General features: G+C 38.2%; 1 protein-coding gene across 3 annotated transcripts in view; it reads right to left on the bottom strand.

Annotated features, from left to right (window-relative positions):
- Nucleotides 1-1906: 1906 nt before the first annotated feature.
- CPNE8 (copine 8) overlaps nucleotides 1907-24597 on the bottom strand; it is a 75686-nt gene continuing 52995 nt past the window's right edge. For all 3 annotated transcript variants that reach the window (XM_044423521.1, XM_044423522.1, XM_044423523.1), the window contains 7 exons: nucleotides 23893-23939; nucleotides 18348-18529; nucleotides 17783-17910; nucleotides 13568-13670; nucleotides 12473-12530; nucleotides 6364-6437; nucleotides 1907-3638 (listed from right to left, as the gene is read on the bottom strand). In XM_044423521.1, the coding sequence (XP_044279456.1) occupies nucleotides 3450-3638; nucleotides 6364-6437; nucleotides 12473-12530; nucleotides 13568-13670; nucleotides 17783-17910; nucleotides 18348-18529; nucleotides 23893-23939 (781 nt within the window). In that variant the 3' untranslated portion in view covers nucleotides 1907-3449. The remainder of the gene's footprint in view (nucleotides 3639-6363; nucleotides 6438-12472; nucleotides 12531-13567; nucleotides 13671-17782; nucleotides 17911-18347; nucleotides 18530-23892; nucleotides 23940-24597) is intronic.

The raw sequence follows: 24597 nt of genomic DNA on the forward strand, positions 1-24597 counted from the left end.
TCTCCTCCTTCACCCACAACAAGAGGCTCTTTAGTTCCTCTTCACTTTCTGCGATCCGCATATCTGAGGTTATTGATATTTCTCCTGGCAATCTTAATTCCAACTTGTGATTCATCTAGCCCTGCCTTTCTCATGATGTGCTCTGCGTATAAGTTAAATAGGCAGGGCGACAGTATACAGCCTTGCTGAACTCCTTTCTCAATTCTGTGTCCAGTTCTCACTGTTGCTTCTTGACCCGCATATAGGTTTCTCAAGAGACAAATAAGATGGTCTGGTACTCCCATCTCTTTAAGAACTTGCCAGAGTTTGTTGTGATCCACACAATCAAAGGCTTTGGCATAGTCAATGAAGCAGAAGTAGATGTTTTTCTGGAACTCCCTAGCTTTCTCCATGATCCAGCGTATGTTGGCAATTTGATCTCTAATTCCTCTCCCCCTTCGAAATCCTGCCTGTACTTCTGGTAGTTCTTGGTCCACATACTGCTGGAGCCTAGCTTGTAGGATTCTGAGCATAACCTTGCTAGCATGTATCAAAATGTAGTCCATGAGAAAAAAGAATCCAACTGACACATTAGAAAATTGTTTTTTGATTTTGATGGTGACACAAATGAGAAAAAGGATCACTAAAATTTATATGGCATGTAATATGAGGCAGCTCCTTTGAGAACTTTCTGAAGCAACAAAGACAAAATTCTTCACAACATTACAGTGGTACCTTGGCTCACGAACTTAATCTGTTTCAGAACTCTGGTCGCGACCCAAATTGGTTGTGAGCCAAGTCAAATTTCCCCATAAGATTCAATGTAAATAAGGTTAATCCATTCTGTAACCATTTTTTAATGACAAAAATTTGAAAAAATTGACAAAGAACAACAAAGTAACAAAGATTGCGGCCATCTTCCCCCACCCCCCAGCGCGACTGCAGTCACTACCGTCTTCCCTGCATGAGCGTGACTGCAGTCACAGCCATTCCCCCCCCGCCCGAGCACGATCGCGGCCGTCTCCTCCGCCTGAGTGTGATTGTGGCCATGTTCATGCAGGGAAGACTGGCACAATTGTAATTGTCACCCAATGCAGAGTTTGCGACCTGAGACAATTTTTTCCTGAAATTTCTGTTTGCGATTTGATTTGGTCATGAAATGAGGTGTTCGTGAGCTGAGGTACCACTGTATTTCATATTGGGAGAAAATATATATTAGCTTTGTTCTATTCCTTGAGCTTTTGTTTTTCAGTGATATATGGTCCCATTTTCTGTTAATGACCTAATTTGCATATAAGAAACCATGTTTTAATTAATCAAGGATTTTTGAATCATGGGTTGTCCTTAAGTGAACCTGAAACTATGCATTAGTTATGGATCATTAAGAACAAAAAACTCACAAAGAGTACTCATGGTTTGTTGTTGAGTTATGAACTGTCTGTTCTTTGTAGTTTTGTGCAAATGCAGATTGGTTCATGGGTTACTTTGCCAAAGCCAAAAAGTCAAATACCCAGCCTCTTTACATGCCAATACTGTAGAGTAGCAAGGGCAGTTGAAATACAAACACAGAACGGAGCGAGGAAGAAAGCAAACTACCCAAGGACTGAAAAAAATCATGGCTTGTTTGATCATACATCAGATATACTTTGATAGGCAACAAGCCTATCAAGCTTAAATATACCATAGCTTAGTGTTATGTGTGAAGCAGGCTAATGTCTTTCCCATGAACTTGTTTAGTCTAAAAAGTCCTGAATCCCTCAAAGTTTTTGAAAATATTTACCAGCTCAACTCAAATAAATGTGACAGCTCTCTTATTTTTGCTGATTCAGTAGCTGCAATAAGAATTGCTAATTAGATGAGTGCTTAGCTATTCTGTATATACTGATTGGGCCTTCCCTCTTATAAAATTCAGAGAAGCAATTTTCAATATGAGAATATTTTAAGGACCTTTAATATATTTAAAAATGGAAGATTCAGTATTACATATGATTAAATGCCATTGATGTTATATATATTTTTTTTTTCAGAAAAAAAGCCTTTCATGCTTAAAAAAATGCACCTTAATTTAATACTGTTCAGTATAACATATATAGTAATAAACAAAGTAGTAAACAGGTTATGTGCCAAAAAGAGAGCTACACATTACAAGGCAATTACACTTTTGACACAAAAGTAAAACATGTCTTCCAGTATCTGAAGGCAATTCACAATCATTTCCAAGGTATTTGTGAGATTTAAGGCCTTTTGTTCTAATTAAAAGTTTTGACACAAATGCTCACAAAAATGTGAATTTCTTGTAAAAACTGTACATGCAAAAACATTTGATAATTAGGATAAGAACAGGCATTATCATAAAATACTTGAGTAGTTCTATACACAAAGTTGTGCACAAAGCAACATAGCTGTGCAATTTTAACCCAGTTAATTAATAGATTACCACTTGTGTGCCCTGTACATCAGTGTGACTATTTCAACAGCCAGTTCGAAATGAGCCAGCATCCCTTTGAATAGACAATCTAGACAAACTTCACAACAACTGGCAGCTTGCATAAGAGCTTTAAGTCACTCACACAAAAGATTCACCTTCAGAAAGCAATTTGATGACAAAGCTCTATAGTTGTTATGCAAGATACTCTACAGATTTCACAAATTACATGAGCTAAACTATAGGACCCAAAGTTATCTGATGCACCCATTTCCTAAAATTACACTGTTGTCGGTGGTGTTCAAATTTATTATGCCAGCATAATCAGTCTTAAAAAATGTAAACACAAGTTATTTCAGGAACTGGAATATCTTGCAAAAATACATATTCTTACAGTATTCACATTTTGGAAGCTTATTCTCAAATATGTCAGATGAATACTGAGCACTTGAGTGAGGTGTTTCCATTATCAAGATCTATGAATGTATTTGTCCCCCTGCTTTCTACTGTTATTTTTGCATTCACATTTGTCTGGACAATCATTCAAAGAGATATTGCTTCTCTTGTGGATTTTACTATTGCAAGATAGATAATTCAATATTCCAAATTCTTAAGATTAAGAATAATTATTAAAAAAAGTAGTTCCATTTGAAAAGTAGTAACATGTAAACATTGATACAGAAGAATTGCATTCACATTATATGTACATATTAAGTTAGTCAGGAAAGAAAAAGGACTTCTGAGTAGAACCCGTGACTTGTGCTTTCTCTCCTAACACATGAAACAGTAGCTTTTTTCTGTTAAAAACAAAATAAAACTTAAAAACAAACATTACCATTTCGCTTCTCGTTGCGCATGCAACCAGACTGGATATTTTGGTATATGAAGATAATTTATTTTGCTCCAAAGCCCACCAGAAGCTCCACTGCTTACAAAGAGAGAACCTTGGCCTCAGCTTATTGGCTCTTTAAAGTGCACCACTGTACTGGAGCATTTTCTTAGCAGCACTCTACAGTTTGTGAAGAGCATTCAGTATTTGGACCACTCATATCTGAGTCTGCACTACATGAATAGGTGGCGTGTATGGAGGTGGTGCAGGAGAAGGCTTGATTCCTCTGACCCTCATATAAGAGAGAAACTGGTCTGGGATCTCAGCTAAGACATCTCTAGCAAGTCTGGCCATACTTAATATGTGGTTTCCACTTCTGTCAATGTAATCCCGAAATGGTACAAACTGGAAGAAAATGAAAGAAAAATGTTCAGCATTGCTACTGTGGCATCAGATAAAAAGAAAACTAAATCCTTGACATTAAAAAAAATCACTTATTTCACAAGTTAAGTTGATAAGTTCATTATAGGTATCTTCAATAATGATATACTGGGTTGTATCCAGTTTTAGTCTAACTTAAGTTGTTTACATTCCAATGGGTCAGTTCTAAGTAGAGCTAACACTAGATATAACTCATATTTCCTATCTGTATTTTTAGACCACTTTTCTAATGGAGGTCTTCAAACCTACAAACATAAACATCTTAGTAATAATTATGAAAAGGAAATGCAAAGGAGGAAATATCAAATATCAGAGCAGCAAAATTAAAAACTGCAAACCAGGAAACATGCTAGCAAAGATATGCTTTTTTATAATGTGTGTGTGGGGGGGGCACAGAATCTTCCAGGGAAGGAGTTTCGAAGCTGAGGTGCTATTATTAAAAAGATTCTGGTTTGTTTCACCACCAACTGTGCCTCTGATGGTGGAATGACATAGACCAAGTCTTCCACTGATTACACCAGTAAGCTGGCAGAGTTAAGGAACAGAAGATGATCCTTTAAATAATCCTGTCCATAACAGTACAGGCCTTTAGAAGTAAAGCACAGAGCAAAGAATTCTGCTTGGAAGTAAACTGGGAGTCAATGCAGATTATATGAGGTCAAAATTATCCATGCTATTGGCATCCAACACCATTCTAGCCACAGTATTCTGTACCAGTTATAGTTTCAGAACACTTTTCAGAGTTAATGCATGTCAGACATGACAAGGCACGTGACAGTGACTAGATTCTACTTCTGCAGGAAAGGCCACAATTGACATGCCTGCCAAAACTGTACAAAAGTGCTCCTGACCGTAGAAGCAGTCCCAAGTTCCAATCCTGATCTTTCAGGAAAATTGCATCCCCATCCAAAACAGGTTGCTCATCTAGTCCCAGTGCAGCTTTTTTACTGAACAATGCCTCATCATCATATAAATAAGACACTTTTTACAAGCATGGAAATTTAGGCATTATTGTGTCAGTCAAGCTACAATTAAGCACTTTATATTCTGTTAACCTACTTATACTCCTCATTTACCTCACAGGTTTATTGTGAAGATAAGATAAAGAGGAATGCCTTGGGTTCCTCACAAGAGAAAAATATGTGGGATATAAATGTGAGGTAAATAATTAAGGTAAGTAACTGTGTATACAAAATGTGTTTTTGTATACTAAGTCGGTTTTTGCCAAACAAAATAGATACACTATTCAAGTATCTTTATTGTATGTGATGCCATATAATTAATTTTTGTACTGTACAAAATAAATTGGCATTTTAACTAAATATTCCTTTTGGCTCTTTTAGATTCAGGTTATATTTTAATTATAACCAAACAATTTAAGTATGACAAAGAAACAAGCAAAAATAGTCTAAAGTGGTGTGACCTGTAGAAATTCCTGCTCAGTGTGGCCCTGAATTTTTCCATATTTTACTGAAGGAAAAAGAAGTTGGGTAAATCTAGAAATATTTTCTGAGCCTATTCAAAGACTAAATAACATGTCAGTGAGCCAGGCCACAATACTCTTCCTTCTTTCTTTCCTATGGGGGCAGCAGGAATGTCACTGACAGCATGTGGGAAAAATAACCAAGGGATATTTCTCCCTCCCTATTCTCTGTTACTCTCTTACACAGAGACTGTGGGAAAACATCTTCTACTGTCACCTGGGAACACTCATGTTATCACAGTGATAAAAGAAGGGAAAGTGTGATTGTGTTTGGAGGGTTGAGACTGACATGCTTAGTCATGACATGACATGCATGACATTTTTTTGAGCCTCAGATTGACACTGGAACATTTTTCTTGGTCCCACTCATTTTTTTGGGGGGGAGGGAATTCAGAACAAACCAAGACTAGTTTTTGTAGGCACCATCTTTAGACTATTCTGCTTACACTTTTACACTGAACATTTCGAAGGAACTTGACTGTTAGATGGACTTGTTCCTGGATTCTTAGAAATTAATACATTAATCACTTGAGTCCTAAAGCTTTAACACTAGCCAGCTCAGAATACATTCTTTCTGGTTCTTCGTTTTGAGTACAGAAAGTAGATGATGGTTTAGTCCTGTTATTCTTTTGGCACCCAGGATTAATAAAGCCACCAAATTTCTTTTCTACAGATATGTCCTTAATCTGTCTTTTTGTCAATTTTTCCATTAGTCTAATAATGTTCCTGATTTCCTCGTTTAAGCATCAATACAATGTCTATCAAGCACTAAGGTACAAATCGTGATCTTCTCTTCATATGAAAATCATTACAGTAGTAGCTCTGTGCCATTTCACAGAAGACTGAATGAAAACTGATAAAATACTCACTAGAAAAAAACATTCCAACTAAACCTTCTCTTACAAAATACTATCTTATAAAAATGAGTTAAAAGTTCTTGCAACAGTTACAACTTATTAAAAATTCCAGCATATAACAAGAGCACACTCTAAAGTAATCCCCTTTAATGCCAAGCACATTTTAAACTGACCAAACCCAAATTGTTCATCCAAAGCAATCCAGAAGTATTCAGTGTGTTTTCTTGCACACAAATTCCAATACTATAATTGCACTGTCGTGACTCTCAAACACACACACACACATGCGCACACACAAACAAAATTTGAACACTGAAAAGATATGCTAGGCAGCAGTATTTTTTCTTACCTGTACAATATCCCTTTCAGCATATACTCCTCTTGAGGAGAGTCTTACTTCATCACCATCCAATTCTTCCATAGCTTAAAAAACAAATATACATTGTAGTTTGAAAATCCATATGAAAACTACTGTTTTTGTTCCATTACTAAATTATACAATATTTTATTGGGCTTATTATAGTATTTGTTGAACTATCAACAAGTACTCAGGGTTAGGGATTCTAATACTATTTAGGCAATTCAACCGTTCTTGCAAACAGAACGAATAGGGTTAAAAAATGGGGTAAGCTGGGATAGGTTCTGGCCATAGTTCGTAGTTGCTCACCAAAACAAGAAGCCCTACATTCCCTAGTGTCTAGCACAGGCTGCAGGTGAATATTTCCCCTTTCTCCACCACTTTGCATGGACCTCCAGAATTTTACAGATCGGGACTAAGCAGTTCCTTGCAAAGTGAGATCACACAGCGACTTCATCTGTCATGCAAACCAAGCCATAAGATCTATGCAAGTGCAGCAGTACTTAAACCTGCCATCTACAGGAGTGTGGCATTCTGAAAATATGTATGTAAGTTTAGTATTATATTGTTGTTGTTGTTAGTTGCGAAGTCGTGTCCGACCCATCGTGACCCCATGGACAACATTCCTCCAGGCCTTCCTGTCCTCCACCATCTCCTGGAGTACACTTAAGCTCACACCAACTGCTTTAATGACTCCATCTAGCCACCTCATCCTCTGCTGTCCCCTTCTTCTTTTGCCATCTATTGTTCCCAGCATTAGACTCTTCTCCAGGGAGTCCTTCCTTCTCATTAGGTGGCCAAAGTATTCGAGTTTCATCTTCAGTATCTGGCCTTTTAAAGAGCAGTCAGGGTTGATCTCCTCTAGGACTGACCGGTTTGATTGCCTTGCGGTCCAAGGGACTCGCAGGACTCTCCTCCAGCACCACAATTCAAAGGCCTCAATCCTTTTGCGCTCAGCCTTCCTTATGGTCCAACTTTCACAGCCATACACTGCAACTTGGAAAACCATAGCCTTGACTATACGCACTTTTGTTGGCAGGGTGATGTCTCTGCTTTTTAGTATGCTGTCTAGATTTGCCATAGCTTTCCTCCCCAGGAGCAAGTGTCTTTTAATTTCTTGGCTGAAGTCCCGGTCTGCGGTGATCTTGGAGCCCAGGAAAATAAAATCTGTCACTACCTCCATTTCTTCCCCATCTATTTGCCAGGAAATGAGAGGACCGGATGCCATGATCTTAGTTTTCCTAATGTTGCGTTTCAAGCCAACTTGAAATAGTACGCTGATGATACCCAGCTCTACCTCTCATTTTCCACCAATCCAGGTGAGGCAGTGGCTGTGCTGAACCGGTGCCTGGCCGAGGTAATGGGCTGGATGAGGGCCAATAAACTGAAGCTCAATCCAGACAAGACGGAGGTCCTGTTGGTTGGCGGATCGGGCTTCGGAGAGGGTGAACTGAACCTTGTCCTGAACGGGGTTGCACTCCCTCTTAGGGACAAGGTCCGCAGCTTGGGAGTGCTCCTCGACCCGGAGCTTTCACTGGAAGCTCAGGTAACAGCAGTGGCAAGGAGCGCTTTCCTCCAGCTTCGGCTGATTCATCAGCTGCGTCCCTACCTGGAGAACGACTGCCTTGCGACAGTGACACATGCATTGGTGACTTCCCGTCTTGACTTCTGTAATGCGCTCTACGTGGGGCTGCCCTTGAAGACGGTCCGGATACTTCAATTGGTTCAAAACAGAGCTGCCAGGCTGCTGATGGGGACTGGATGTTATGTTCACATGACTCCAGTTCTCCGTCAGCTTCACTGGCTTCCCATTGAAGTCCGGGCCCAATTCAAGGTGTTGGTGATGACCTATAAAGCCCTAAACGGCTTGGGTCCTCGTTACCTGAAGGAGCGCTTACATTCATATATGCCCAGCCGCCCCCTGAGATCGGCAGGAGAGGCCCTTCTCCGGGAGCCCTCCGTGGAAGAAGTTAGGAGGGTGGTTACTCGGAGGAGGGCTTTCTCAGCAGTGGCGCCTAAGTTATGGAATGCGCTCCCCAGAGAGGTCCGCCTGGCACCATCGTTATTTGTTTTTCGGCGCCAGGCGGAGACCTTTTTATTTAAGCAGTATTTTAAAAGTTAATATTATTGAATTTTATCTGACCAGGGCGGCTTGTTTTATATTGTATGTTTTATATCATATATTTGTATTTTAATGTATATATTTTAAAATGTTATTTTAATTTATTGTTGTAAGCCGCCTCGAGGCTTCGGCGAATGGGGCGGCATAAAAATGTTTTAATAAATAAATAAATAAATAAATAAATAAATAAATAAATAAGCAAGCTTTTGCACTGTCCTCCTTCACCCGCAACAAGAGGGCCTTTAGTTCCTCTTCACTTTCTGCCATGAGAGTGGTATCATCTGCATATCTGAGGTTGTTGATATTTCTCCTGGCAATCTTAATCCCAACTGGTGATTCATCTAGCCCCGCCTTTCTCATGATGTGCTCTGCATATAAGTTAAATAGGCAGGGCAACAGTATACAGCCTTGCCGAACTCCTTTCTCAATTTTGAACCAATCAGTGGTTCTGCGTCCAGTTCTCACTGTTGCTTCTTGACCTGCATATAGGTTTCTCAAGAGACAAATAAGATGATCTGGTACTCCCATCACTTTAAGAACTTGCCACAGTTTGTTGTGATCTACACAATCAAAGGCTTTGGCATAGTCAATGAAGCAGAAGTAGATGTTTTTCTGGAATTCCCTAGCTTTCTCCATGATCCAGTGTATGTTGGCAATTCGATCTCTAGTTCCTCTCCCTCTTCGAAATCCTGCCTGTACTTCTGGTAGTTCTCGGTCCACATACTGCTGGAGCCTCGCTAGTAGGATTTGGAGCATAACTTTGCTAGCATGTGAAATGAGTGCAATGGTGCGGTAGTTTGAACATTCTTTGGTATTGCCCTTCTTTGGGATCAGAATGTAAACTGACCTTTTCCAATCCTGTGGCCACTGTTGAGTTTTCCAAATTTGCTGGCATATTGAGTGTAGCACTTTTACTGCATCGTCTTTTAGGATTTTGAATAGCTCAGCTGGAATACTGTCACCTCCACTAGCTTTGTTGTTGCTCAGACTTCCTAAGACCCATTTGACTTCACATTCCAGGATGTCTGGCTCGAGGTCAGTGATCACCCCATCGTGGTTATCAGGGACGTTAAGCTCTTTCTTGTATAGTTCTTCTGTGTAATCTTGCCACCTCTTCTTAATCTCTTCTGCCTGTTAGGTCCCTGCCATTTTGGTCCTTTATCATGCCCATCTTTGCATGAAATGTTCCCTTCATATCTCCAGTTTCCTTGAAGAGATCTCTGGTCCTCCCTATTCTATTGTTTTCTTCTATTTCTTTGCACTGTTCATTTAAGAAGGCATTCTTATCTCTTCTAGCTATTATCTGGAATTCTACATTCAATTGTTTGTATCTTTCTCTTTCTCCCTTTGCCTTTCACTTCCCTTCTTTCCTCAGCTATTTGTAAAGGTTCCTCAGACAGCCATTTTGCTTTCTTGCATTTCTTTTTGTTTGGGATGGCTTTAGTTGCTACCTCTTGTACAATGTTGCGAACCTCCATCCATAGTCCTTCAGGCACTCTGTCTATCAGATCTAGTTCCTTAAATCTATTTGTCACCTCTACTGTATATTCATCAGGGATATGATTTAGGTCATACCTGAGTGGCCTAGTGCTTTTCCCTACTTTCTTCAATTTAAGCCTGAATTTTGCAACAAGAAGCTCATGATCTGAGCCACAGTCGGTTCCTGGTCTTGTTTTTACTGACTGTATAGAGCTTCTCCATCTTTGGCTGAGGAGCACATAGTCAATCTGATTTCTGTGTCGACCATCTGGTGATGTCCATGTGTAGAGTCGTCTCCTGGGTTGTTGGAAAAGAGTGTTTGCTATGACCATCGTATTCTCTTGACAAAATTCTACCAGCCTGTGCCCTGCTTCATTTTGTACTCCAAGGCCAAACTTGCCTGTTATTCCGGTTATCTTTTGGCTTCCTACTTTAGCATTCCAATCCCCCATGATGATAAGGACATCATTTTGGGGTGTTAATTCTTGAAGGTGTTGTAGGCCTTCACAGAACTGGTCAACTTCAGCCTCTTCAGCACCAGTGGTTGGGACACAGACTTGGCCTATTGTGATGTTGAATGGTTTGTCTTGGATTCGAACTGAGATCATTCTGTCATTTTGGAGATTGTATCCCAGTACTGCTTTTCCTACTCTTTTATTGACTATGAAGGCTACTCCATTTCTTCTGAGGGATTCTTGCCCGCAGTAGTATACTTGATGGTCATCTGAATTAAATTCACCCATTCCTGTCCATTTTAGTTCACTGATTCCTAAGATGTCGATGTTCAGTCTTGTCATCTCTTGTTTGACCACATCCAGCTTGCCTTGATTCATGGATCTTACAATCCAGGTTCCTATGGAGTATAGATCTTTGCAGCATCAGACTCTCCTTTCACCACCAGATACATCGGCAACTGAGTGTCCTTTCGGCTTTGACCCAGTCACTTCATTCTTTCTGGTGCTACTAGTACTAGCCCTCCGCTCTTCCCCAGTAGCATACTGGACACCTTCTGACCTGAGGGGCTCATCTTCCGGCGTCTTATCTTTTTGCCTTTTGGTACTGTCCAGGGGTTTTCATGGCAAAGATACTGGAGTGGGTTGCCATTATATAGTATTATGTATTTACTGCCAATTCCAAAATCAGTCTAAACATCATCACTCATTTTAAAGTACAATCAGTAAGTTAGCAATGTAACCATATACTGACAATAATTAGTACATTTCCATTTTTTCAGTTAAATATGATACAGCATAAATTTCTAGAACCGAAGACACAGGTTATTTTAAATTCCCAAACAGGAATTCACCAAACTCATGAGAGATCAAGTATTCCAGACCACTGATTAATTTTAGCAACAATATAATTGAGTCACATTAACTATTTAACTCTGTTAACTTTTTGTCTAAAAGGTATATCAAACTTTTAACCAGCTATAAGATTATCCTTCAAGCAAAACATGCCTATATCTTCCCTCCAATGGTGGTTTGGGTAGAGTAATTATTTGTACTTCAAAATTGGCTCATTAAACAGAGAGCTTAAAATACTATTAATATTGTGTTGGAGCCAAGGGTTCCATTCCTCTAAAGGAAACTTTGTTCTTGTTCTTGCCCATGATGGGTTGTTGTGTCAGCTGAACCTGGGAGACCCATTTTGTCATGAGTTGTGATGATGAGTTACAGAGCTACTTGCAAGAATGGACAAAATAAAAATCCTTTCTGTGATCTCACCAGTGACTGCCCTTCCACCAATGTCAAAATGGTACTTTGGAAGAACCATTATTCATTTCCCCCTTTGCCAGTGCTTCAGAAATGCTCAACTGAGGTCATTTTTAAAAAGTGCTGGCAGTCCTTTGAAAATGCACCTGTGCTCTTTCACCTGTCCAATATGTTTAGTCTTGCCTGGTCAATTTCCTTGCCTGTTTCAGCTGCCAAACAAGAAAATAGGGAACCAAACAATGGGAGTAAGTACCCCAGAAATGGGGACACAATATTCCCCACTTAGCAATGTGATCCCCTCAGGTTTCAGTGTTCAGTCAACATTGATCAGTGTCCTCTGCCTTTTCAGCATTTGCTGACTTTCCAGTTACCCCAGAAAGAGAGCTGTAAAATTTTCTTTTTGTGGCTCCTTACTGCTGTGGTTGCTACAATTTCCTTCCATAAAAAAGAAAGAAAAGTTTAAAAAGCAGCAGCATAGGGCAAAATGAATGGGGCTCAATTGGAAGTGTGTGTGTGTGAAAGAGAATTAAAACATTTTAGAAAACCACAGTTCCATACTATGCATGAGCTTCAGAAACACTGGTTTAAGTTAATTAACAAGCATGGCAATAAAAATGGCAGTGAAAATTCAGATAGCATTATCCTAACTTACAATTATACTTCATTCTCTACTTTGTACATATGAAGAAGACATCTTGCCACCATACTAACATTAGACAAAAGAAGCTGTTTGGGCATGCCCTTGACACCTTTCCAAAAACCATTCTAATACAGGGATACTCACCATCAAATTCTGCTGGACCAACTCCAACTATTATTATTGACATTGGAAGCTTTGCAGCCTTCAAAAAAAGAAATACACATGTAAACAGTATCACATACTTTTCTAATGTTTATTGTTGCTTGTTTGCAATATTTCTATACTGCTGGGTTTCTAAAAAATCCCTAAGCAGTTTACATAGAAGTATTAAAATCATAGTTAAAATATTAAAATTACAGTAAAATATAATTTAAAAAATATTTGTCATTACAGTTGCAGAACAGTACAAGAAAAATACAATAGAGTAGCATGTGAATTTTATTAAAAGCCAAGATAAAAGAACAAGTGCATTCTCATCTCAGGAGACATTTGAAAGATGCCACATTTCTGCAGCTAAATGTCACACACCTAACCTCTCTATTTGTAATTTACTGCTACAATCCAAATGCAGTGAAAAACAAACTTCTGGCTTGTATTCCTTCTGCTCTTTTGTACCCTAAACTACAATTGTGTGTTGGGGAGGGGAGGGTTGAAGGAGAAAGAACACATGTAGCCACACTTAAAATTACTTGAAAGTTACGACTTTTTCTCTCATACAACACTGTTCTTTAGACTAGGGTTGCTGTCAATGCTTGAAGTAAAAAACAATCCACAGCAATTTACAGGCATTTTAAAGGAACTGCCCAAAGGCTGTGAAGTAACTCCATGACAAAGGTTCACAGGAGTCCTTTTTTGGAAAAGGTGTAAAACGTATCTGTAGCTTTTGATTTCTGATTCTCTGTATTTTGTTGCTGCTACTAAATTTATGGAGGTTGCTCTTTCTTCTTGTCCATCCCTCTCCTCTCTTAGAGTGTGAGATGGAGGGAGGAAGGGAGGGAGGGGTAAAGCTGCACACCAGTCAAAATAGGAGAAATGGCTAGCATACTTGAATACAGGGTATGGAAATGTGTGTGAAGATGTGACAATGACAATGGGTGCGTGATCCAGTTGAGAATGCAGTGCTTTCTAAATTTTGAAGTCTGGTATCTGAATTATTGTGGAGTCAGCCTACATCATTTAATACTTGCATATTTAAACTACATTTTGTTTAATCCACTATCACACTTAAATGTAACTTACATTCACTATGGACTCCTTTGTTTGAGCCATGTCAGAAATGACCCCATCCGTAATAATGAGAAGAACAAAATACTGTGAGCCATCTTTAACTGAGGCAGCATATCTGAAACACAAAGCACAATAAACTGTCATAGAAGTAGAATAATAGAAAACTAAATCCTTCAGAATGTATTTCAATCTAGATTTATGGGGCTGTAGCCAATACTGCCATTATATTCCTGTTTCTGTTAGGCTAGCAGAGCCCATTACTTGCACAACAGGACCTAGGACTTCTGATACACTCATTTCTGGGTCAGGATTGGCCAAATGGTGCTACTGACAAGTTTGTGTTCATTTATGGTTGATGGAGGAACTTGTTACACTCATGGTACCTTCTGCTAGCACACGGGTAGTGTTAGATATTGTCTGTGTGCTATTGAAACAGATGAAAATACCAAGATAAAGTATTTAAAAAGCTGAACATTAAACAGTTGAGTAACTGTTGTGTGTTCATGATATATGGCATTATAGTATCTTCTTGTTTGTACTGCTCACGTTCATCTTGATCTGACAAGTCTACAGATACTTAAGGACATATGATGCAATAAAGCAGTTGTGATAGGACAAACTAATTTGTAATATCACAGAAAAATATGTGATAAGTTATCTAGGAATATATGTTTAAAGGGAGAAAATTAAATATGTGGAATATTAGAAAGTTTGATTGTATTATGGGACACTTAAAATAATTTGAAATATTCACTCATTCTTGTTGATTATCATCTTTTGTCAATCCTGTTCATTGAAAGTGTGCCAGCTGAAGATTATACATGCTACACAATCATGGATAAGCCACAAATCAATCCTATGATAACAAAAACAAAACTGGAAACCCCATTTATAGTTGTTTTATATATTGTATGCTAATTTGATGGGGGAATTTGGCTCATGAGAAAACAAGTCTATGTAATGTTACTATTTTCATCAAAGGAGCATGTTCCAGTGAAAATCCTGGGAGAAAATTTGGAAGTAGCTCTTATCTTTCAGAACTTTCTAGAATTTTGAGTATTATCTAAAAGACTGAGGAACTTGTCATGCTTTTCCAGCATGGTAACAAGGAGGTTACGCAATCTTTATTTAAGAAATGTCAAACTCAGCCTTAATCTAAAAGCCTGAATCACGCAATAGGTTGGTTCACACAACAACCCACAACTGTCAATCACAATGCTCCAACTTTGCTCTCATTCCTCCAGGTGGTATCACAGGGGACACCACAGGAAGAGGTGAAGCTCCTCTTTTTGACAGCTGTGATTGCAAGCTTATTTGACTTGCCACCGCTATAAAAGAGTATCTGCAGTGAAAACAGGGCTCTTGCCCTGAAGCACAAAAGGGAGGATGGGCAAGTTAATTGGGCACCTCCTGAGATCTCTGGAGCAGGAGGTGGGGTACCTCATCTGCTCAGTGCTGTTGCTTCTTTCTCCAGGCAGGCCTGCAGAACAAGTTCCAGTTCCCAGCTCCTGCCACCAGGCTAGAGTTAGGAGCTAGCTTGGAGATGATCCTGGCTGTCTTACAGTAAGACACTCAGGTGAGCAGGGATGCTTGGGGCAGCCCTCCAGAATGCACTATTTCCCTCATCACAGTTTCCTGAGTGCCTTACTCCAAGACCATAGTGATGAGGATTGGAGATGGACTAGGTGAGGATACTAGGTGAGATTAGGGCATCTACACTGAACACAACTCTCCCCTTCCTTGCTGGTGCTTATTTGAAAGTCGCACTGGTTAGTGCTGGGATGGGAAGCCATGAGTTCAGTAGGTTGTGGCTCCCCAACCCAGTAACTGCCAGAACAGCTTTCTCACAAGCAGAATTGGGGAGGGGGCAAGTTTACCCCATTCTTTGCTCTGGCTGGAAGCAGCTCTGGTTGACATTGGGGAGTCTGGAGCACACCATAGCACCTTTCACCCAATCAGGAATGAGGACGGAGGGGTTGGCTTGCCACAATAAGTCACTATGATTGAGCACCACAACTGGGTTCAGAAAACATGACAAGCAACTGCATTTTTTAATCACTGGTTGTTGTTTCATGTGAACCCAGTCAGTATAGAATGTAGTCTTCCTCTATTACTTTGAATTCTTCCTCACATCCCAACGTTTTTCTCAAAAGCCCTCTGAGGTAACACTTGTAACCTTGTTCCTAAGTATGAATAACTACTTTTGTTCAGTGTCTCCCCCTCCTCACTGAAATATGTCCTCTTGCCCCAGTGGAGATTTCTTTTTCTTGTTTAGGAAACTCTGTTAGGCCAACATAGTACAAGTAAAGCTACAGAATTCATGTAAGTATAAGGCAGGATTTTTGGGCGCCAGGCAATATATAAATGTTCCAAGCTAAGTAACATTCCTTCAGAAAATACTTTCTATAAATAAGCATATCTTGATTTACCTATATATACTGCAATAATGGGTTGAATATATGATTATACTTTTCTGAGAATGAAACCCTATATCCACTTATCTGGCAATAAGGCTGAAATGGATTCAATGGGACTTATATCTAAATAGTTATGCATAAGATTACCCATCAGGTACCAGCCCACTAATAATGGCAGTCTAATGACCTAGAAGGATATTCTTAGAAGGTCTGAGGACATCCATATCCACTTCACTGAGAGAAAACAATGTCACTTTTACTGTATCCGAGCAAGCCATATATTAACAGTGTTTAGTTATACGTTTTCAGCAAAGCAGGTCAGAGAGACAAAATTTAGAGAAAAAATGGTAGAACCATGAAAGATCACTGTATTCTTTCTGCATCAATATTGTGCTGCTCCAAATTGCATACCCTACCACTGTACAGTTTTTTCATGCTGAATGAAAATGATGGAATCATGAATGATCAAAGGTTAGGATGTTGGTAGTGGTGAAATGTGATTGGAGTAAGAAACAGGCATGAAAAGCATTGAGCACGCTCTTTTCCCTCCCATCACAGTTTCGCCTCCTAATGTACCACTCTTAATGTACCACTGTTTCCTCTTGTGGTACATTTCTATGTATTGTATGTTTAGCAGATGAGACTATATGAAGCTGACAACTTGCTTTTCCTCAGGAGAAACTGCTGTTTGAAAATCTCCAAAGCAAATGTAATTCAATTTTAAAAGAGAAAAACACATTTGTGTCTTGGGCAAAGAATATATAGATCCTAGAAGTTGAGTTTCCTCTAGATTAGTCATGGGCAAATGGTAGATTAGGGTCTAGATCTCTGGATGACTTGTAGTAGATTGGCATGGGCTTCTGACAGCCAGATGTTAACAGGAACAACAACTAACAAATTATCTTTTCAGAAAGAAAGCAAAATGAGGTTGGGAGAAAAGGCTGAGAGTTTAGCTATGGCATTGAACAAAATTCTTGGGCTGAGCACATCTCCAACACATCTTATTATTCCTTAATTCACAGTGTACATCAGCCCCATTTAGCCATTATGTAAACACTTGGCTCCAGCTGGTGGATCTAACAAAAAACATTTTTAAAAAACCCCTTCCAAAGCCACATCTGAAGTCTGTCCAAGTCTGTTCTACGTGCCTTATACCAAGATTTTATCTTAGTTCTTAAAATTCTAATGGTTAGGAAAACAATCACAAGTGGTTTAACACAAGGAAATCAACAACTTTTTCAAAGCAGTATCCCACTGTTGAAGAGATTAAGAAGATAACCAGTTGAGACATTTCATTTTCTAAAAAGAATGCTCTAGTTAATATACAAAATCCCCCACCTTTCTTAAATAAATATAAAAAATTTGCATCTGAGATTCAAGAAAACGTTTCACAGTCATGAAAATTAACCCAATTCCATGGCGCTCTTAACAGTGCTTTGAGGATAAAAGTAGAATGTTTCTACATGTGAAGTTTCAGATGGTTCTTGATTCAATCAGTTGCATTGTGAATATTGAACTATCACTTTTTAGAATGTTCATAGGCACTACAAATATCTCTTTTCCATTTATATTCTTCATTAATAATTAAATAATTGCATGAATAGCCAAAGAAGCTCAAAAACAAATTAATCCTCTTGTGCAAATGTCCAAAGTAACAAAGACTGAAGACACTGCATAACAGAACAGTGTTAGCACTAATTGCAAAAGAAAGAGGTAATTGTACCTCTCTCATCTTTTCCTGAATATAATTATATTGGCACTATAAGGTTACTGAACTGAATTTTCCCAGAATAGCTATCATAATCATTACCTTGCTACATGATTAATAACAGGAGCAAAATTTGTTGGTCCATAAAGCTGTACAGATTTTAGACTCAAGTAGTATGCTTCCATTACACCATCTATGCCACTGCAATAAGGATTTTGAGGGTTTCCATTCTATAAAGAAAAATAGAAACAAAGTATCAATTATGTAAAATGAGGATACTATAGATTGCTGTGTATACCAGTTTATATGGCCCATATTGTTTATATGGTCTTGGAGGTTGGAGTGTGCTCAGAGACCCAAGGCTGGAGCAATATTCTGTCCTTGTAGCTGAGTCAAAAAACCTATGGCCAGCTAGTTACTCTAGCAGACATATGGCTGTGGTGCAATGCCTTCAAATTGGGTCAGTGTTAAAATGAAATATAGATTCCAAGAGTTCAGTTCGAACTCTTGCTTGCTCGAATGATTTTGCTTCACGATTAAAATGTAAAATATAGTGCAAAAAACAAGGGTAGAACGTCTTACATTAGTTCTAAGAAGCAATGAATGAGGTACAGAAGCAAATTGTGTTGAGGGGAGGGGAGGGGAGGATGATGTAACCATTTCTTACCAAGGCAAATTCATGAGATACTCTTCCATCTGGAGGCAGTCTAGCACCAAAACCTAGAGCTGGAAACATTTTGTCACTATCATAGTCTTGAATGATTTCACCTACTGCTCTTAATGCCATGCCATAAGAATTCAGCTGGTATGGGTTCATATAATGGAGTGAGGTTGGATGTGCAGGGTTACCTGTGGAAACAAAACACATTATTTAGTGGTCTTTACAAAACACAATTTCAGGGGCCACTAAAGACTCTTTCAACTATTAATTTGAAATATAGTATGTAAAGATAACTTTGGAATTATACATTTTGCTTTAAAAAAAAAACAGTATTTACTTTAGGTACATAAGGTGTCAAAATCCAAAGTTCTTCTGCAATTCCAGAGAACTTGCACATGCTTAGTGTGACTTTCTTTGAAGTGCAGCCCTTCAAAACTGCATTATCATATGCTTTACTTTTTCAAAAGTACCATTATATTCAGAATTATGAACTACTGTTAAAAAAGCTAAAAATCCTGCTTAGAATACCAAGTCTCCATTTGAACATTCCAAGAAACTATGGCTTAATGAGATGTGAACAAGCCCAGCCTCCCCTCAGGTTCCTATGCCCGCATTCCCACTCTTCCATGTTTCCAGAAGAAGCATTCGGGAATTAGTGCTTTCTCTTTTGATTAATTACAAAAAAACTTGGAAACTGCGTTCTACCTTGACCATAGTTAGTCTCAAATGAGCACAATTCAAATTGTGATTTATAAAGCTGACTAGTTTAAACCAACCACAGTTCAAAGTTCTTACAACATGGCAAACTGAATCAAAGGCAGACGCTTCTGAATTATTCATTCCTGTCAAGCAGGAGAAGAAATGGGGAAGTCTTAGGAGGAAGCTAGGTTTGTCCATGACTCATGAAACTGTGGTTTAATAGAAATGCTGAATATAGCTAGTTAATTATCTCATTATACGGAATGTAGTTTGTACATCTGTGTAAACTGATGCTTAAGCTTAATTCTTTCCATAATTCTACTGTTCAGCTGCCAATGTCATCCATTTATTAAATTAATAAAAATGAAGATTAAATTAGAAACAATGAACCTGATATTATAAAGGCAACTCAGTTGTTTTAGAACATCAGTCTTAAAAAATTAGCTAAATACCTGGGTAAATAAATAAGATTTTTATCATTTTCCAGCAATCTACAGAAAGTGGCAAAGAAGGGTCTATTCAGGCAATAAATTCCACATTATGAGATACTAGGGAGTACTTAAATAGTACTGCAAAAAGAGCTTAAGAAAGTTCATTTTCAGAATGCTTAATGGATTAATTCCAGACATGAATTTACTGGCTTGATTAAGAAATGTGAAGAAAACCCAGAAAAATCCAGGGATAGGAGGATGGCAGACATATTTTTCCCCAAGGTCCTTTTTTTTAGAATCATGAATAAAATAAAATAAGGAGTTCATATATTGCTATCTGTCCTCTACTCCCACCCAACACATACCCAAAATAATTTCTAAATACTACATAAAAGGAAAGCTTTTATGCAAAGATTAAAGATACAAAATTTCTGGAAATTTTGAAGCCATGGGAGGGAAAATGTTTAATTTACTCTGTAAGATCCTCAGCAGTTATTTCTTCCATTCCTTTAACACATTATTGATCCAATGGAACTTTTACTGATAGACATTTAAAGGGCTTTCAAGTCATAATCAATTTCTCAACATGTAAGCAGAATCACTATATTATGTGAAGAAAGTGTACATTTTTAACAGTTTGATTTTTTTCTAGAAATCAGGCCCATTTTTCTAGATATGGTTGCACTCCACCTGAAGAAGCAGGATTGTAATTTAGGGTTCCTCTTGGAACCACCATTGCCAACTGAGACTTAGGTGGCTTCAATGGCATTGGGTGCCTTCTACTAAGGTTGGGATGAACCGTGTCAGAATCTGTCCCTCCAAGAATACGCAAGCTTCCTTGGCCTGCTCTTGCAAAGTGAGCCAAGTGAAAGGAAGTTCAAGAATGCTTGTGGAGCCCTTGCTGCGCAACTGGCAACCTTCTTTAGCATCAGCAGCTGCCCAAACTGGCATAGAAGAGGGATGCTACTTCTGCAGCAGTTTGGTGGGGGAGTTCCCTTCCTAGTGAGCTCTTCATGGCTGAGCAGTCCTGACTCTGAGCTGCCACAAAGTGGACTGGAGTCTGGGAAGCCAAGGCCAGGGAATCTGATTTCTACCAGCTCTAGCTGATGACCCTGCTATGCGTATCAGAATAGGGATAACCTGGTTTCAGTATTCTATGCTCCAGTAACCTCCAAGTTGAATAACTACAAAGCATGATGCATGAGACTGCCCTTGAATACTGCTCACAAGTTGCAGATTATACAAACATGACAGCCAGACTGATGGCACAGACCAGATGGTGTGAATAGGAAACACCAGTTCTGCCTGTTTATACTGGCTGACTATATTTCAGAGCCCAATTCAAGGCAATGACTTTCATATAGCAAGGCTTTCAACTTTGCTGAGGACTCCTGCTATCTGAAGTTTTAAGGTTTCTCTTTAAATTGATTAACTTTTAAAAAATTAGATTTTCACTGAGCTACTTGAGTATTTCAAAATTATGGAGAGTACCACTGAATGGGAGGCCAGCAAATTCTTTATATGGGGTCAAATCACAGTCTATACATCTCATGAAAACTTTTTTTAAAGCAACAAATAGATTTAAGCAAGAGGCTGAAACTCTTATAACTCAGTCTGCCATTTCTCTAACTGCACACAACATTATTAGGAGATTCAGTACATTAAATATGTTCTAATAAGTAGGCTGAATTTGCTTTAACCTGTTTAAGACAGGTTTTAACCTGTTTAATATTGGAAAAATCATGAACACCCTAATAAAATTTTTGCTCACTAGCTCAAACAGCAAAATCTCTTACATGCTATTTTGGCTATTAATGGGAATTTTAATATATATACTTTATTTGAAGACATAAATTCTCTATTTTTAAAATTCTACACAGAATTGTATAGTAGGAAATTGATATTATTTTCATAGCAACTTTAGACTACACTGTTTCTTTTGGTGCCTTTACAAAACAATAGCTAATGTGAATTTTAGGCAATCACCTGGGCGGGGCAGATTTCTAGCTAAATATTATAAAACATTTTCAAGATTTTAATTCCAAAGCTTAATTATCCCTTTAATTTTATTTCTGAATAAGGCATTCTTTTGTCAATGTACAATGATGATGTGATTCCTAGTCTAATAACAATCACATCTACTGTGCTAATTATCAACTAATTTTGTTAATTAATGTTGATAATTAGCTGTAATTTTGGTCAATAGTCTGCAACACGTTATTAAAACAATAGCCCAATTACACCAGATAGAATTTATTCATTTATTAAGTTATTTATTAAAAATAAGTATGAACATATATTTTTAAATTGGTTATTAATCTGATTTCACTAAACATGGGTAGACCAAGCACAGCTGCTATTGCCTTTTTGGACGCTGAGATGGTCTTCAATAAAAATTACTGGCAATTCATTTTTCATACATTGAAAAAACTTGGTTATTCTACAGAGTTGGGTCAGAATTCTATATTCAGTCCCAAGAAGTAAGTAGAGTTATGACTGATGGCAACTTATCCATTTTTTATTCAGTGGCAGAGGTTCCAGACAGGGATGGCCACCTTCCCCACTGACTGAAGTTAAACTTGGTTCTCTGTGCTGTTATGTTATTGTTTATTCCAATTATTTGATTCAACTTTTCATGAAGATGATTAATAAGCCGCCCCGAGGCTTCTGCGATGGGTGCGGCATAGAAATGTTATAAATAAACAAAAAAATAAACAAACAATACTTTCCTTACTGTCTGGCTACCGAATTCTGAATTGATTCTTGACTGGAAGCACCATATCACATATGGATTCAAATTGCACAAAGAACTTTGGTCTTGGTACAGAGATGAAACTAATTAATTAACTAAAACATACTAACTGTTTAACTGGAAAAAATTCAGAGGAGGGTAACAAAGATGAGCAGGGGACTGGAAACAAAACCCTATGAGGAAAGATTGAAAAAGCTGGACATGTTTAGCCCTGAGAAGAGATGATTGAAGGAAGATATGATAGCATTTTTCAAGTACTTGAATGGCTGCCCACACTGATGAGGACCAGAATCTTTTCTCAATTAACCCAGAATTCAGAACATGATATAATGGGCTTAAGTTACAGGAAGCCAATTTCTGGCTAGACATCAGGGAAAATTTCCTGAGTGTTATAGCAGTATGGCAATGGAACCACTTATCTAGGGAGGTTGTGGGATCCCCAACACTAGAGACATTCAAGAAGCAGTTGGACAGTCTCTTGAAGTCCTGCATTATGCAGGGAGTTGGACTCAATAGCCTTATAGGCCCTTCTAACTCTACTATTCTGTGATTCTAACTGGTAATTTACAACTTTATTACTTGAGAATACTCATTCCTAGAGATATATTTCAAAAGCTTACATTAAATTGGAATGAGTTAATTAATGAGATCTTATTGAATTTGGACTGGCTATTGGGCATTCATGAAATGAAATGCAATAGTTGCTAAAGGTTCCTAAATTAAATCAAATATGCTTAGTTACCATTTCTAATAAGGTGAGAGAGTCTTCCCTAGCTATGGAAACTCTACATAGCATTTATTTTAAATGAGATTTTCCTAAACTAATTCCTAAAATTCCTCACAAACAGAGCAGTTGCTGTGTACCAGTAATTGTCATCAGTTCATCCTGGTTCCTCTGGATGATTTTAGGATGATTCACTTGTTTCAGAGACTATTTGTAATTTTCTCTGGTCACATAAAATTCAGAATCTAAAATACATTGTGCATAACTTCATTTGCTCATAATGTCATGTTTGGCATGTTAAATTTAAAATTATGGTTTATTCAGACAATAATTAGATATTTCTTGAATTTACTTTTTAATTTTAATACGTTCATCAACAAATTAAGTTACACATAATACATTTTACAGTCCTAAAGTAGGTGACTTCGGATTGTTAAAAAGCGCTAGAAAAGAAGTACTGCAGTGATTTCTTTTTTCCCCAAAGTGTTGAAGGTTTCTTTTCACCCCACCCCTTCAATAAAAGTCCAAGAAAAAAACACCAGTTTTTAATGGCTTTAAAATTTCCTGAAACGTTATATTGCTAGCTTGCATCCAAGTTTTTGTGTACTGTTTTAACTGCCTCCCACTTCCTGCTCTAGTCTCCTGTATCTCCTGCAAATATGCATCTAAGAGCGGGGGGTTCCATATCTGGAATAATATGAGATGTGGTATTTGGGCTTCCCTATCATGAAGTGAAAATTGGCAAAACAGCCCTCTACCACCTCACATTAGCACAAGTGCCTTTCCCAGTGTCTTGGGTTTCAAGACATTGCAATTTTTTTCACTAGCTTCCCATAATAGGCCAAGCAAAAACAGAAGGATGCAACATCAAAAAAGCTAGCAAAATAATAAAAAAACTAATACATGGTGGTTGCTTCATTTAACAGAAAACAATTTCACACTTACCATTTGAAGCTGTGAAATCAATAGCCACAGTGAAATTGATTTGAGTCCTATGAAACAAATTAAATAAATATAACTAAATGTTGGTATGTGAGGAAAAATTCAAGACAAACCAATAAAATGACACATAGCAGATGAATATGATTGTCACATATAGTTGACAAATAGCATCCATCAAAAATGAATATCATATTACTACAGGCAGGAAGTTGCCTTTTAAACAGTATAAGCAACCATATAAACAGCATACAGTATATCACAGAAGTGAGTGCACCCCTCACATTTTGTAAATATTTTGTTATATCTTTTCATGTGACAACCCTGAAGAAATGACAATGTAAAGTAGTGAGTATACAGCTTGTATAACAATGTAAATTTGCTGTCCCCTCAGAATAACTCAACACACAGCCATTAATGTCTAAACCACTGGCAACAAAAGTGAGTACACACCTAAGTGAAACTGTCCAAATTGGGCATTATTGGCCATTTTCCCTCCCCGGTGTCATGTGACTCGTTAGTGTTACAAGGTCTCAGGTGTGAATGGGAAGCAGGTGTGTTAAATTTGGTGTTACCGCTCTCACTCTCTCATACTGGTCACTGGAAGTTCAACATGGCACCTCATGGCAAAGGACTCTCTGAGGATCTGAAAAAAAGAATTGTTGCTCTACATAAAGATGGCCTAGGCTATAAGAAAATTGCCAAGACCCT

This window comes from Varanus komodoensis, unplaced genomic scaffold, assembly GCF_004798865.1.
Source record: "Varanus komodoensis strain SLA01 unplaced genomic scaffold, ASM479886v1 scaffold13_3, whole genome shotgun sequence".
NCBI classification, from domain to species: Eukaryota; Metazoa; Chordata; class Lepidosauria; order Squamata; family Varanidae; genus Varanus; species Varanus komodoensis.